The sequence below is a fragment of the Spermophilus citellus genome (assembly GCF_964194105.1).
Source record: "Spermophilus citellus genome assembly, chromosome: 8".
NCBI lineage: Eukaryota > Metazoa > Chordata > Mammalia > Rodentia > Sciuridae > Spermophilus > Spermophilus citellus.
In genome coordinates, this window is record NC_138189.1 from 16,860,907 (window position 1) to 16,873,405 (window position 12,499).

The 12,499-nt window shown below is 39.9% G+C and overlaps 1 protein-coding gene across 1 annotated transcript in view; it reads right to left on the minus strand.

Moving 5' to 3' along the window:
- Positions 1–12,499, minus strand: part of ADGRA3 (adhesion G protein-coupled receptor A3) — a 105,379-nt gene that overhangs the window by 26,146 nt on the left and 66,734 nt on the right. The window contains exons 11-12 of the mRNA XM_081303145.1: positions 8,780–8,941; positions 5,786–5,989 (exon numbers count right to left, since the gene is read on the minus strand). Of these exons, the coding sequence (XP_081159271.1) occupies positions 5,786–5,989; positions 8,780–8,941 (366 nt within the window). The remainder of the gene's footprint in view (positions 1–5,785; positions 5,990–8,779; positions 8,942–12,499) is intronic.

The window sequence follows — 12,499 nt, forward strand, 5'->3', positions numbered from 1 at the left end:
TACTTTCTATAAGACAAGAAAGGTCTTCTCCACAAGTTTAACTTGCAAACCCAACTCCAAACAACAACAAAACAAATATTAATAGCTACATATCCATGGCTGTTATACACTTAAACGCTTTCTAAAATCTCTTTCCAAGTCCAATAAAGATATTACTAAACAATAGTCAGAGGTTCTCTGGAATGGAGAAAGGGTCTTCTATGGGTTTTTGATAAAGTGAACCTCACCTCTATCAATTATGTTTAGATTTTTATGGTAGGAATGTAAAACTGACACATTTCTTTTAAAGAAGTCTTACAAATCTAATCAAAGAAAGAACACTTATTTAGTTTGTTATAGTTACTATGATTATACAAAAGTCTCTTGACCTAAAGGCATAGAACACAAAGTTTAATTTCATGTAACTAATTATATATTTATTTTTTAAATGTATGGATTACAATAATGAGGTAGGTATAACACAGGAACTACAGTTAATAAATAAATAAAACATGATGAAAGACCATGTGTCATGAGAAGAACTTGTGATCTGAAACATGATGATGGGATCTGTGTCCCAGGGATAGCATGTAGAAGCTCCCCTTGGGCTAACCTGAGTCTCACCTGCTGAACACAGCTGAGCATCTAACAAATGGCGGTGAGGCCCAAGGGGACCCTGACTCTGACCAGCACCAAGGCTGCAGAATGGGGGATGGTATTCCTGTCGTCATAACCTGGACAGGGTGGAAGAGGTGGAGAGAGGAAATGCCTGGAAGCGATCAACTCACCAATAAGGTGGACCTTCATCATGATCCAACTTCTACGATCTGGTTTAGTATTATCTTTAAAAATTGATGAAATAGGAACACATATATGAAATGAATGTTACCACGGAGCTCTTCCTATTTGCTAAACTAAAAAGAAAATGACATTAAGCTAAAAAGAAAATAAGTGATATCAAGGATGACAACTCAAACACAGAAATCTTTCCTTGAGAAAGAATCAGGATTTCCTCTACTTCATAATTGATACTTTAAAATTTGCAGAAATCTCATTAAAATTTTCAGAAATCTTATTAAAATCTATAGCATTCCATGACTAAAGTCAGAATGGGTCAAAACCATCAGATGCCAAACAATAATATACTAATTTACCCAAGTTTTTTTTTTCTACTTACTCACTTTCAAACAATAGGAATTATGACCTATCTGAATCATTTTCTTGTGTGTAGCTACTAGGTATTAGCTGCCTATCACCTTTCAATTTCCTCACTGCTATAGATTAACAGGGATTATGTTTGCCTTTAGAACGTTTAGCTGACTTTCTTTGTTAATTAAGTCCACTGTTAATTGTATTCAACTGCAGCTGTTAGATATTGAGCTACTCTGTGCCTGACACTGTGCAGAACCTAAAGACATACAATGAAAGAAGCTGTGGTCCTTGGTCATCTTTTTAGAATATGAATGTTGGATGGCAACAAGTACAAAACAATATGAGCCAATACTTATTGAGTGATTATTCTGTGCCAAGTACCATTGTGAATGTCTGCACATTTACCTCATTAATCTTTTCAGTAACTCCTTAAGTACCATTACATAATCCCCCATGAAACAGATAAAGAACTGACATTCAGAAAGGTTAAGATACTTTTCCCAAGTTTGCACAGCTGTTAACTGGGGGGGAAGAGAACAGCAACCCAGGCTGCCTGGCTGGAGAGACCACACTCTTAGTTGCCATATCATAGGCTTCACTATCAATCATTATGCTGCCTTAGAACTACTCTGGGGAATGAACAAAGCCCCAGGGGATTCACAGGCAATGATTAGCTCTGCCTAGGGAAGAGAAGGAAGGTGCCATTTGTACAGAGTCCTAGGGTGAAAACAGCATGAAGACCCAGAATGACTGCTCTGAAAACTCACAGGACAGGACGAGAGCGCTCTTGGACGTGTAAAGAAAAACTGACTTCTCAATTCTGGTCAAGTAAATTAGGAAGAATCAGCTCCTGCTGGCTAGATTATAGCTGAGCTCAAACACTTGCTAACGGCTAAAAAGCCCTTGGCAGTTTACTGGAAAGACATGAGTTTATTAGGCTCATATGTGAATTATGGAATCAACAGTGAAGGGGATCATTTTGATAAGAAAAATGTCAGAATAGATTTGACTGATGCTATTGGCAAGAGTCAAGGACCAGGCACCTCCACCTCCAATGGGATACTACAAGGCGGGGCACTAGGTTCACAGTGACCCAAGCATAGCTCTGCCCCCGAACAGCCCACCGTGACCCATGAGTGGTACATGATGACAGAGATGGGCAGCATTACTGAAAAGTGAGGGGAAACAGAGGACCTGCAGGTGAGGCAGGAGAAGACTGATCAGAGGGTGTCAGACTTCACGGACGAGACATTTCTGAAGGGTCTTTAAACATAATCATGGAGCTAGGAAGGGAGGGGAGAAGCAGGGGACTCCAGGAGAAAAATCAGGGGGTGCCTGCACCCAACATGGATAGGCGGTTGGGAAAGAAAACAGAAGTCTGCTGTCACTGGGCAGAGGGAAGAGCAGGCAGGAGGAGATATGAGCAAGAGCACTAATGTGGAGTGAGAAAGTCACCCAGCAGACACCTCCGAGACGGATGTTATGAAGGGTTGACTGAGGCTGACTTCCCTTCCAGCCAGATCTGGTGACAATGCTCACAAATGTCAACAACCTGAGATGGCACAGGCACTGTCAGAACAGGCTCCATGGAGGGGGACACTGTTAGGTGCCCCCTGCTCTGCAGGTACCAGCTGCAGGATATGGGAAGGACGGTCTACATGGTGGTCCTCACAGAGGGCCAAGAGGCATTCAGGGGATGGAAGCAGCCACTATTTGCTAAATGGTAGGAAGGTATTTCAGTTATTTTATTTACCAAATGGCAGGGTTACATTGGCACATGCTGGCTGATTAATAGTGCCCCCAGGTAGACAAACCTACACGAGTCATGGATTTGTATGGAATGGCCTATAGTACCAAAACCAAACAGGAATCTTCAATAGTTAGGGAATTTATGATAGTTTGGGCAATACAGGTGGAACTTGACTTAGGATGGGTCAACATATAATTTTTCAACAAACAGAAACACATTCAGCAGGAACCACACTTTGATTTTTGAGCTTTATCCAGGTTAGTGACATGTGTTAGTGATATATTTTCTCACAACACAGGGCAGTAGCAAACCACAGCCCCCAGGCAGCCGTGAGCTCACAAGGCTCAACGACTGAGACTCGAGTATTCTGTGTTGCTAAACTATGGTGTCTGGGAGGTCAGGTGCCATCAATATATGTTCAACTTGGGATATTTTTAACCTTACAATGAGTTTGAATCTACAGAGGATGGGAATCCAAACCTGGCTAGGAGGGAGCCTTCAGGAAAGCACAGAAAGTCAAAACATGCAGGAGGCAAATCACTTGGGACATCTACTGCCAACTCAAACATCCTCTTAAAAAATATGTAAAAGAATAAAAATATCTTCTTTATGGGTTTAACTTCATAGGATCCATTTAAGGGTAATGTAATCAATTGCTGGTTGTTCAAATTGTCTAGTTAGTATATTCAAGGGATTAAAAAAAGTATGCACAGGAAGAATAAAAACTGCTCTAGCATTAAAGTTTAAAATGTGAAGAAAGTCCTCTGTCAAAGTGCTAAAGCTTAAGTACATTTGGTGCTGCTGATGTTAAAACTGTTAACTAATTTTATTTCATGGAAGATATGTTCCTTTTCCATTCAGTGTAATGATGTCCATCTATGAAGCATGAATAATAATGTAGTGTATTCTTGCTCTGGTCACAGGATGATCTTTAAAAAGACAGAACATGAAATTGGAAAATCTGAGAGTATTCATTTAAAGCTTTCTGCTTTAGAGGGCAGAAACCCTCCTTACACAGAGGTGTAGGCCGTGAAGCCGACGAAACGTACAGCCGCATCATTTTTAAGCCCTTTCTACCAGCCGTGATCGTCTACGACAGAAGGTTCATCACTTTTAAGGCTCCTCAAAAGCACATGCCCTTGTGTGTCTTGCTATTCCTACGCCTTCTGTGGTTTATTTTTACCAATAAATGATGCAACACAGAAAATTGAGCAGGTCTACAGTGTAAGGCTGGGCACATCAAGTATTCTCAGAGCCAAAAGTAGCAGAAGAATCTTGCCCATTTTCCTGGGTATCTGGTACCAAATAAATATTATATTATCAGACTTGTTGAGGTTATCTTGGTGAGTTGTGATATTTGTAAATTTGGCAAATGAGCTCTCTTTATGGAAGTCACCAGGGTAGAGTTTGACAGAATACACTGATTATGCATTCATCCATTCACACATAATAGGCACCAGAATATATTTGATTGATTTTTGTAAAGCCATTAAAATGACTAGAACTGGGGGCAGTGGTGCACACCTGTAACCCCAGCAGCTCGGGAGGCTGAGGCAGAAGGATTGTGAGCTCAAAGCCAGCCTCAGCAAAAAAGTGAGGTGCTAAGCAACTCAGCAAGACCCTGCTCTAACTATAATACAAAATACAACTGGGGATGGGGCTCAGTGGTCTAGTGCCCCCAAGTTCAATCCCTGGTACCCAAAACAAAATGTCTAGAATACTGTTTATAATGCCAGTCAGGAACAAACCAGAAAAGAAGTTCTGAGTAATTAAAAATCACAGAGAATATATTAGCACATGACCACAAAAAGCTAAATGAAAATGTTGCTCCATTAGGGAACTGAACTTCTGCCTTCAGCTACTTAATTCAATGTGGCTTAGTGAAACACATCTATATGCCCATTTTTTTTTTAAAAATCAATAAAAATGAGACATTGAGATATATGTGTGTGTGTGTGTATATATATATATATAATGAAAATATATATACATATTTTCAGTTCTTTGCCAAAAATCTTGATATTCACCTTGCCTGATTAAATGCCTGGCCTCAAGGCTGACTTCTCTTTGGTAAGGACCCACATATTTGTAGGGGTCCATAAAAATGTTTTAGTGTCTTAATGAGGATCAAAAAAAAAACTTTTAGGTAAAAGAAATTGTTTTAATATATTTGTTTTTATCGTATTGCAGTCATAAAATGTAACTTTTGTTATTTTTGTGTAGAGAATGGGGAGTCCAAGACAAAAATGCTTAAGGTCCAAGAAAGTCATTATGAGGCTCTTCATGGTATAAATTTCCTTTTAAAAAACCCCACAATACCCCCATACTTCTCCCCCACCCCCTCCAAAAACCACTTTTATCAAAAATACAGAGAACAATAAATGTTGGCAAGGATGTGGGGGAAAAGGCACGCTCATTCATTGCTGGTGGAACTGCAAATTGATGCAACCAATCTGGAAAACAGTATGGAGATTCCTTAGAAAACTTGGAATGGAACCACCATTTGACCCAGCTGTCCCACTCTTCGGTCTATACCCAAAGGACCTAAAATAAGCATACTATAGTAACACAGCCACATCAATGTTTATAGCAGCTCAATTCACAATAGCTAAACTATGGAACCAACTTAGATGCCCTTCAGTAGGTGAATGGATAAAGAAACTGTGGTATATATACACAATGGAATATTATTCAGCTTTAAAAGAGAATAAAATCATGGTGTTGAAGAATATCGTGCTAAGCGAAGTTAACCAATCCCAAAAAACCAAAGGCCAAATGTTCTGATAAGCGGATGCTGATCCATAATGAGGGACATAGCCAAAAGCACTTTTAATAAGGTTATTTTGCAAAGCAAAAGACTTTGTTCTAAACTAATGTGAATAGCAATTAGAGAATGTAACCTACCTTTAGTGCCAGACTTGAAAACGTATTTGAAACGTTGCACTTGAAGCTCAGCTGCTTGTCTAGGTTCCCATCTGGATCCCGCCTCCCATAATCAGAAAGTCCTGTGCGGTCGGAAGCTGCCACCTTCTGGAACACGGTGCAGGTCATCCCGGTGAAGCCAGCGGCCTTGATGACGTAAGCCTCCAGAGCAATATTGGGTGAATACTTCAAAAACCAACCAAAACAGGAGTTATGAAAGAGTTATAATCTGGAAGAAAAGCACTTTCCAAGACTTTTCAAACACAAAACACTGTACGTATAAGCCAAACTAAAAAGCACAAGTTCTCATTAAACAAAAAATATGTGGAAAACCGGACAAAATTTAAAAGGCGATGGAACAAAACAACAAAAAAGTCCTAAAATGGAAAGATGATCAATGACAAGGAAAATAAGCTATACCTTACAGGAAATCAGCTATAAATGAGAAGTCAATTAAAAATTATAGTTTGCAGGCTGGGGGTTCAGTAGAAGAGGACTTGCCTAGTGTGCACAGGTCCTGAGTTCAATCCCCAGCACTGTAGAAAGGTAAACTAATTTAAAAAGAATAGAATTAATTTGAAAAGTATTTTGCAGGAAGAAAAGCTACACAGTCAAAATGGAAGATCCTATTTAAAAAAAAAAAATCAACTAGAGAAATCAGTAAACCATTAATGACTATTTCATGGGAGGAAATGGAAGGCAACTAGTAGGATTTGAAATCAGCACCTGAAAGTTCAAGATCTCAGACCATATTCACCTTTTCCCTTTCCAGAGAGGGCAAGTTAACTCTTTGCATTAGGTTTACAGAGATTCACTCCAAAGCTGTTTATTCAGAAAAGAAAGGGAGGTGCTAGTTCCAAGAGTAGGAAAGAAACAGATTTAAGAGTGATCAGATTAGAAAAATTGCCTGACAGAGACGGCACCTGCCCCAGAGTTTTCAAGGGACTCAAAAGTAAGCTAAACTTGGGGTCTCTGCCAAAATGTAGGACCTGCTGATACCACAGCCGCCAGAACCCAAGCATCACACATTCATCAGAAGCACACCACAAGGGGCTCGAGAAGTACCAGGCTGATGAGCCGCACGTTCAAATCCAGCAATGTGACAGAACCTACTGCCAATACCAAGGGCAATGTGGTATCTTTCCATTTCCTAGAGAGTGTTAGGTGAACCTCTACCACAGGAACAAAGCAGCACCTCATGTCCTATATGAGGACAGTGTTTTTCTTTTTTTTTTTTTTTTTTTTTTTTTTTTTTTAACATGAGATTCTGGTATGAGATGCTTAAAATCTATTAGGAAGACACAAATTCTAAAATGTGAGGAGGAGGAAGGAATTTGGCAAGTGTGGCACACATGGTACTGACTCCAAAGGACAGTATTTTCTACATATGACAAAAAATAATTATTGGTTCTCAAATTTTTCAAGAGTAAACAAAGTTTGTATTAGCTTTTGTCTCACAGAAAAGCTTAATAATTAAAGTCTGTTAGTTAACAAATCATGTGTGTTCCAATTTTTTATTGATCAAAGCTCCAAATAAAAAACTGAGTTTTTGATGAGTAGCACTAACCATGATCAGCACATGAAACCTCAGTTAAAAGAAAGAAACCTTCCTTTCAAGACCCCCGGCACCATATCCTTTCTTAATACAGCAGCCCCCCCACTCATAGTTCCATTTTTCCCCCATTTCAGTTATCTTCAATCAACTGCAGTCAGAAAGAAAATATTAAATGGAAATTTCCAGTAATAAATAATTCATAGATTTTAAATAACTTTTAGCAGAATATATTATTATAACTGTTATTTTATTATTATTTACTATTAGCCTGATACCATGCCTGTTTTACAAATTAAACCTTATCCTAAGTATGGATGTATAAGAAAACACACAGCGTACACAGGATTTGGTACTATCTGTGGTTTCAAACACTCACTTCGATTTTAGAACACTTCCCCAGGAAGTAGAAGGGACTGCTACTATGTAAGATGTGTCACTCCTACACTCATCTTACACGTTGAAATGGCAGGTAAAAATACACACCATCACCTTTACTACACCCAGGAGTTCTCAGAACTGGTGAGGTTCAGAAGAAGGAAGTAGGTTCTCTCCGCTGAATGATAAGAAGGCCCAAGGATGGTATTCAAACTGGGTTTAATGGGCTGGGGAAAACGTAAGGTGACAAGCTGGTTTCAAGTAAGGTCATGGATCTGTGAGGGAGAGGTGAGCCTCTATTTTATTTACTATTCAGGAGAGTAACCCTCATCTTAAAGGAGCAAAAATTACAATAAAACACAGTACAATAAAAAATGGTCTCAGAAATCAATGAAAAAGTGATAATCTTAAAATTGCATAAAATCTCTGCTGTAAGGGTAGAATATTCAACACTACACGAACCCATTCAAAGAGTTAAAAAATGAAAACCGTGGGCCATCAGAATAAGACTGCTAAAGGAACAACATACCACACTTCTCACAGTTTTAGAACAAAAAGTAAGCAATACAGAGGAAGTTGAAACAGTTCAAGTTAGCAAAGATAAAATTCAGTACTATTTAACTGGGTGATTATCATGCCAATTGCTTCACAAGTGTTGGAGGGTATCCAGTGCTCTTCTGAGACCAGTGTCTGGGCAAGCAATCAGGCATTCTCTCAAAACATTCCTGAGGGCCCAGAACAGAGTACTAGCTCCCTAGCTCCGATGGACCGTGGGTAAGAGCCAATAGAACACTACAACAGCGCTCTTACTTTCCTCGTAGAAACAGGTTTCAGTGGATTCCATGGTGCTAAACATTCAAATGAGAGATTTTCAGAGTTCTCTCCAGTTACCAATGAAATTGATTACTCAAAAGCAAAATCAGCTTTTAAAATATTTTAGAAAAGGAAATTCTATTAACAGAAACTGCGCACCCAGTAAGAGACCTGTGTCTTTTGGGTTAGAGTCACTACAGTGAATTTTTTGTCTAAAATACTGTCACACTCACTGTTGAATAAACATGAGCCCCACTGGCGAGCCGGTAGGTAGCGATGCGCTGTAGACACTGAACAATCCGACTGCAGGCTCTCGCTTCCCTCTGCGCCAGCCACAGGACCCGCTCATCAGCCAACATGATGTTGCTTGCGATGTCAACCATCACGTCCCCTAGCTAGTGAGCATGGAGGAAAAAGAAAGAAAGATCTTTGGAGCCGAGGCAAGCTGTCCAATAGCATCAAAATCCTACAGAGACAACAAGAGCGTCCATCTAATTTTTTTTACATGAAAACCCAACAGGCACTTTTCTTGTTTCTCATTAAAACAGCTTTGGATATGAACAGCACATTCAACTATGATCATTTAAAAATATTTAACTCAAAACAGGTACTTAAGTAGTCACTACCTCACTGGTGAAGAGACCACGGCCTGGCATCTTAAAAGGAGGAAAAGGAGGACAAGTGGCAGATTAAGAAGATGATGAGTCACAGGACCCCAGGACAAAAACAGCTCTAGTCTTCACCTCAAAACCATTATAAACGTTTCTTTGTGTATAAGCATTAGCTCAAATAAAACTCAATTATTAGTTTAAAAAAAAATCTGTACTTTCCCCCTCTTGTTTAATCTCATCAAGTTCAAAATTCCAGGCACGCCCAAGCACCGCGAGTTTCCCGTTCCTGCCGTGCAATCTGTACTCTGTACTCTGGTGTGTGGTTTCCTCCCCCTGAATGAAATCATTCTTCCCTTCCTTGGGACTCAGTGAATGCTTCAAGACCCAGTACCCTGAAATGAATGGACCCTAAGAGGAACTACTCTACGATTTGCTTTACGTGTTTCCTATGACTGATTTTTTTTTTTCATTAGCTCACTTCAGGCCTCACAGATGTAAACATCTAATCAAGCAATGCCAGTATTGCTACTGTCACCTGTGTATCCCTGCACAACCCTCCTCCCCATGAGAAATGCACTGAATGATTGCACAGAGCAAATTCTTCACAAGGAGGCCTGTTGCAGAGAGGATAATAAAAACATCTACAGGCTGGTTGGCCCTCTCCCCCAGAAGTAGGCATCAAAGGTGGACGTCCCGGTGCAAGCCAAGAAGCTGCCGCTGCTTCAGCAGTTGTCTCCTGGTCCTCCCAAGAAGATCCCACCTAAGGTTTCACTCCTCTTCTGCTTCCAGCACTCTTCCCAGTGCATAGAATTATGAGGGCAGAGGCGGTTTTGGAACAAATTCAGTCCAAACCCCATGGTTCATTTTACAAAGAAGACAGATCCAAAACCTGGAACCATGGAGTGAGGTGGGCAGAGAGGTGAGACCAGCACCTTAATGGTGACGCTGCCACCCACCCACATCTTCCGCTCAGTAAACGCATAGCAATGGTCCTGTATTCTGAACAAGGTGCAGACCACACTCCAATCATAAATGCAGGCCTCAGGAGACCATGTCTGGCACCCAACAAGCACTCCAAAAATGTTGGCTCTGCTTGTTATTTTACTAAAGCATTTTAATGCTAAAATCGACTTCTTTTTTAAGATGACAGGCTCCAGAAGTGACAAGGAGTGTATCTCACAAGTCTGTGTTCACATATAACCAGAACTAACAAAACCGGCTTTTTGCCCTCTTAAAGCCCCAGCCCCCAACCTCAGTCTGATCTGAAAAAATCCTGACTCCGTACTGTCCTGATCACAGTGGACCATGATTATTTCCATGTTTTGTTTCTAATGTAAACATCTAGGAAAAGGGACATCATACTATCTTACTTATACCATTATTCACTAGTAGAATTGGTATGGAGCCTAATAGTTATCTATGTTTATTAACCAATGCTTATCAACGTTCATTATTCTGTTCATGTACAATGTGTATTAAGCAAACATTTGTTAGGGGTCAAAGTGAGCCCTGCGTAGTAGACATACAGCAGTGAAGGAAACACACATGATCGGTTCAAGCTTAGAGCCCAGTGAAGAAAATACAAAACAAGCCAGTAATCCCATTCTTTAAAAATGATCTAGACTGTGATCATGGCAATGACGGAGAATAACAAAACAATCCATCTCCCTTATTTTAATGGAGTCACATATTCTCACATGGTACTTCTCCCAAATCTAAGATATCAACACAATCAACTGGCAGAGAGAAAAAGCCCACCAGGCAAGGTGGCACTCGCCCACAAATCCCAGGACACAGGTCAAGGCAGGAGATCATTTGAGCAAAGAAGCTGTAGACTAGCCCGGGCAACAGAGCAAGACTCTGTCTTGAGAGGGAGGGAGGGAGAGAGGGAGGGAGGGAGGGAGGGAGGGAAGAAAGGAAAGAAGGAAGGAAGGAAGGAAGGAAGGAAGGAAGGAAGGAAGGAAGGAGAGAGAGAGACAGAGAGAAAGAGAAAGAAGAAGAGGCTAACAACCACATTTTACAGAATTCCACTCATTCCATTTTCTATGATTCACAGGAATGGTATCCCAGGACATTTTCCTTCTGATGACAGAGCTGGTGAATACCACTCCACAGGAAGTTACAAAGACAGGTTCTGACTCCTGATATGTCCATTACTGAATGTACCAGTCAGGTGTCTATACAGAGATTAACTAAGAAGTCCTAATTTTAAATGGGAACTAAGAACAGCTGGAATGACTTAAGTTTTTGTCCATTATTATGATTTATTGTTACCTCGAGTTTCTATGTGGAAATCAAAAAACTAAGAGATGAAGTAGTCAAATATGCTTTATGACTATCAGAAATGAAATTCCTGTTGGCTACAAAAACTTAAGAGATAAAGCACATAAAAATACTGATTCTATTCTGAGGCACTACTAACTATATGAAATACCTGCACAAGTACAATTAAAATTTGTTTACCATTTTTTTTTGCAGATTAAAATATATGGTCTGTATAATGATTTAACATAAAACCTGGCAGACATGTCATCTTTCCAGAAAAATTGTGATAACATGACCAAAGAATTCTGCTCTGCTCCACTAGATAAGACCCATGTAGCAATGTAACTGATGTAACTGAGCACCTCTAGGAAGGTAAGAGGATGACCCTAGCCAAGAACAAGCCATTTTTTTCTCATTTTTATACCAAATGGCTAAGAACCAAAGAAAGGAATTTGTTGCCAAAATATTTGTAGAGCAGATAATCACAGAATGCTACATGTTTCTGTAGCCTGGTTAGGGAAGTGGCTCCGAATCCGACACAGTGGCCAAAAGGGACACAAGAGGGAACAATGCATTGGATTGAAAAAGTATTCCTGAAATCGGACACACAGAGACAGTTTTAATGTGCAACCGGCATTCCATACAAAGCATCGTATTTGTCCCTGGACTCATTTCCTGTAGGTCACTCCAAAGGGTGGGAAGGAATCAGGCACCTGTTCCTGCACCTGCCACACTAAACTGTAAGGACCAATGAAAACACATGGGAACTCACTTTATCAAAGATGAAATGTGAAGAAATAAAAATGCCACATGAATAACAATGAAAGTGTCCAGAGCCACAGTTGTAAGAGATAGATCATTCTATGTTCTAAAGTCAAAATCATCTGCAAATTCAATAAATGTCTGATACGTTACATTAATAAACAGACAAGATAATATACAAACTCCATCTTTAATTATAATGTAGTAGGTGTACGGTGTTTAACACTGAAGACAGAATACTCCTGTGGCCTGGAGTTCAGTGTTCCTGGATTAAGGCTGTCACTTACAAAGTTAGATATTCCAGAGCAAATCAGT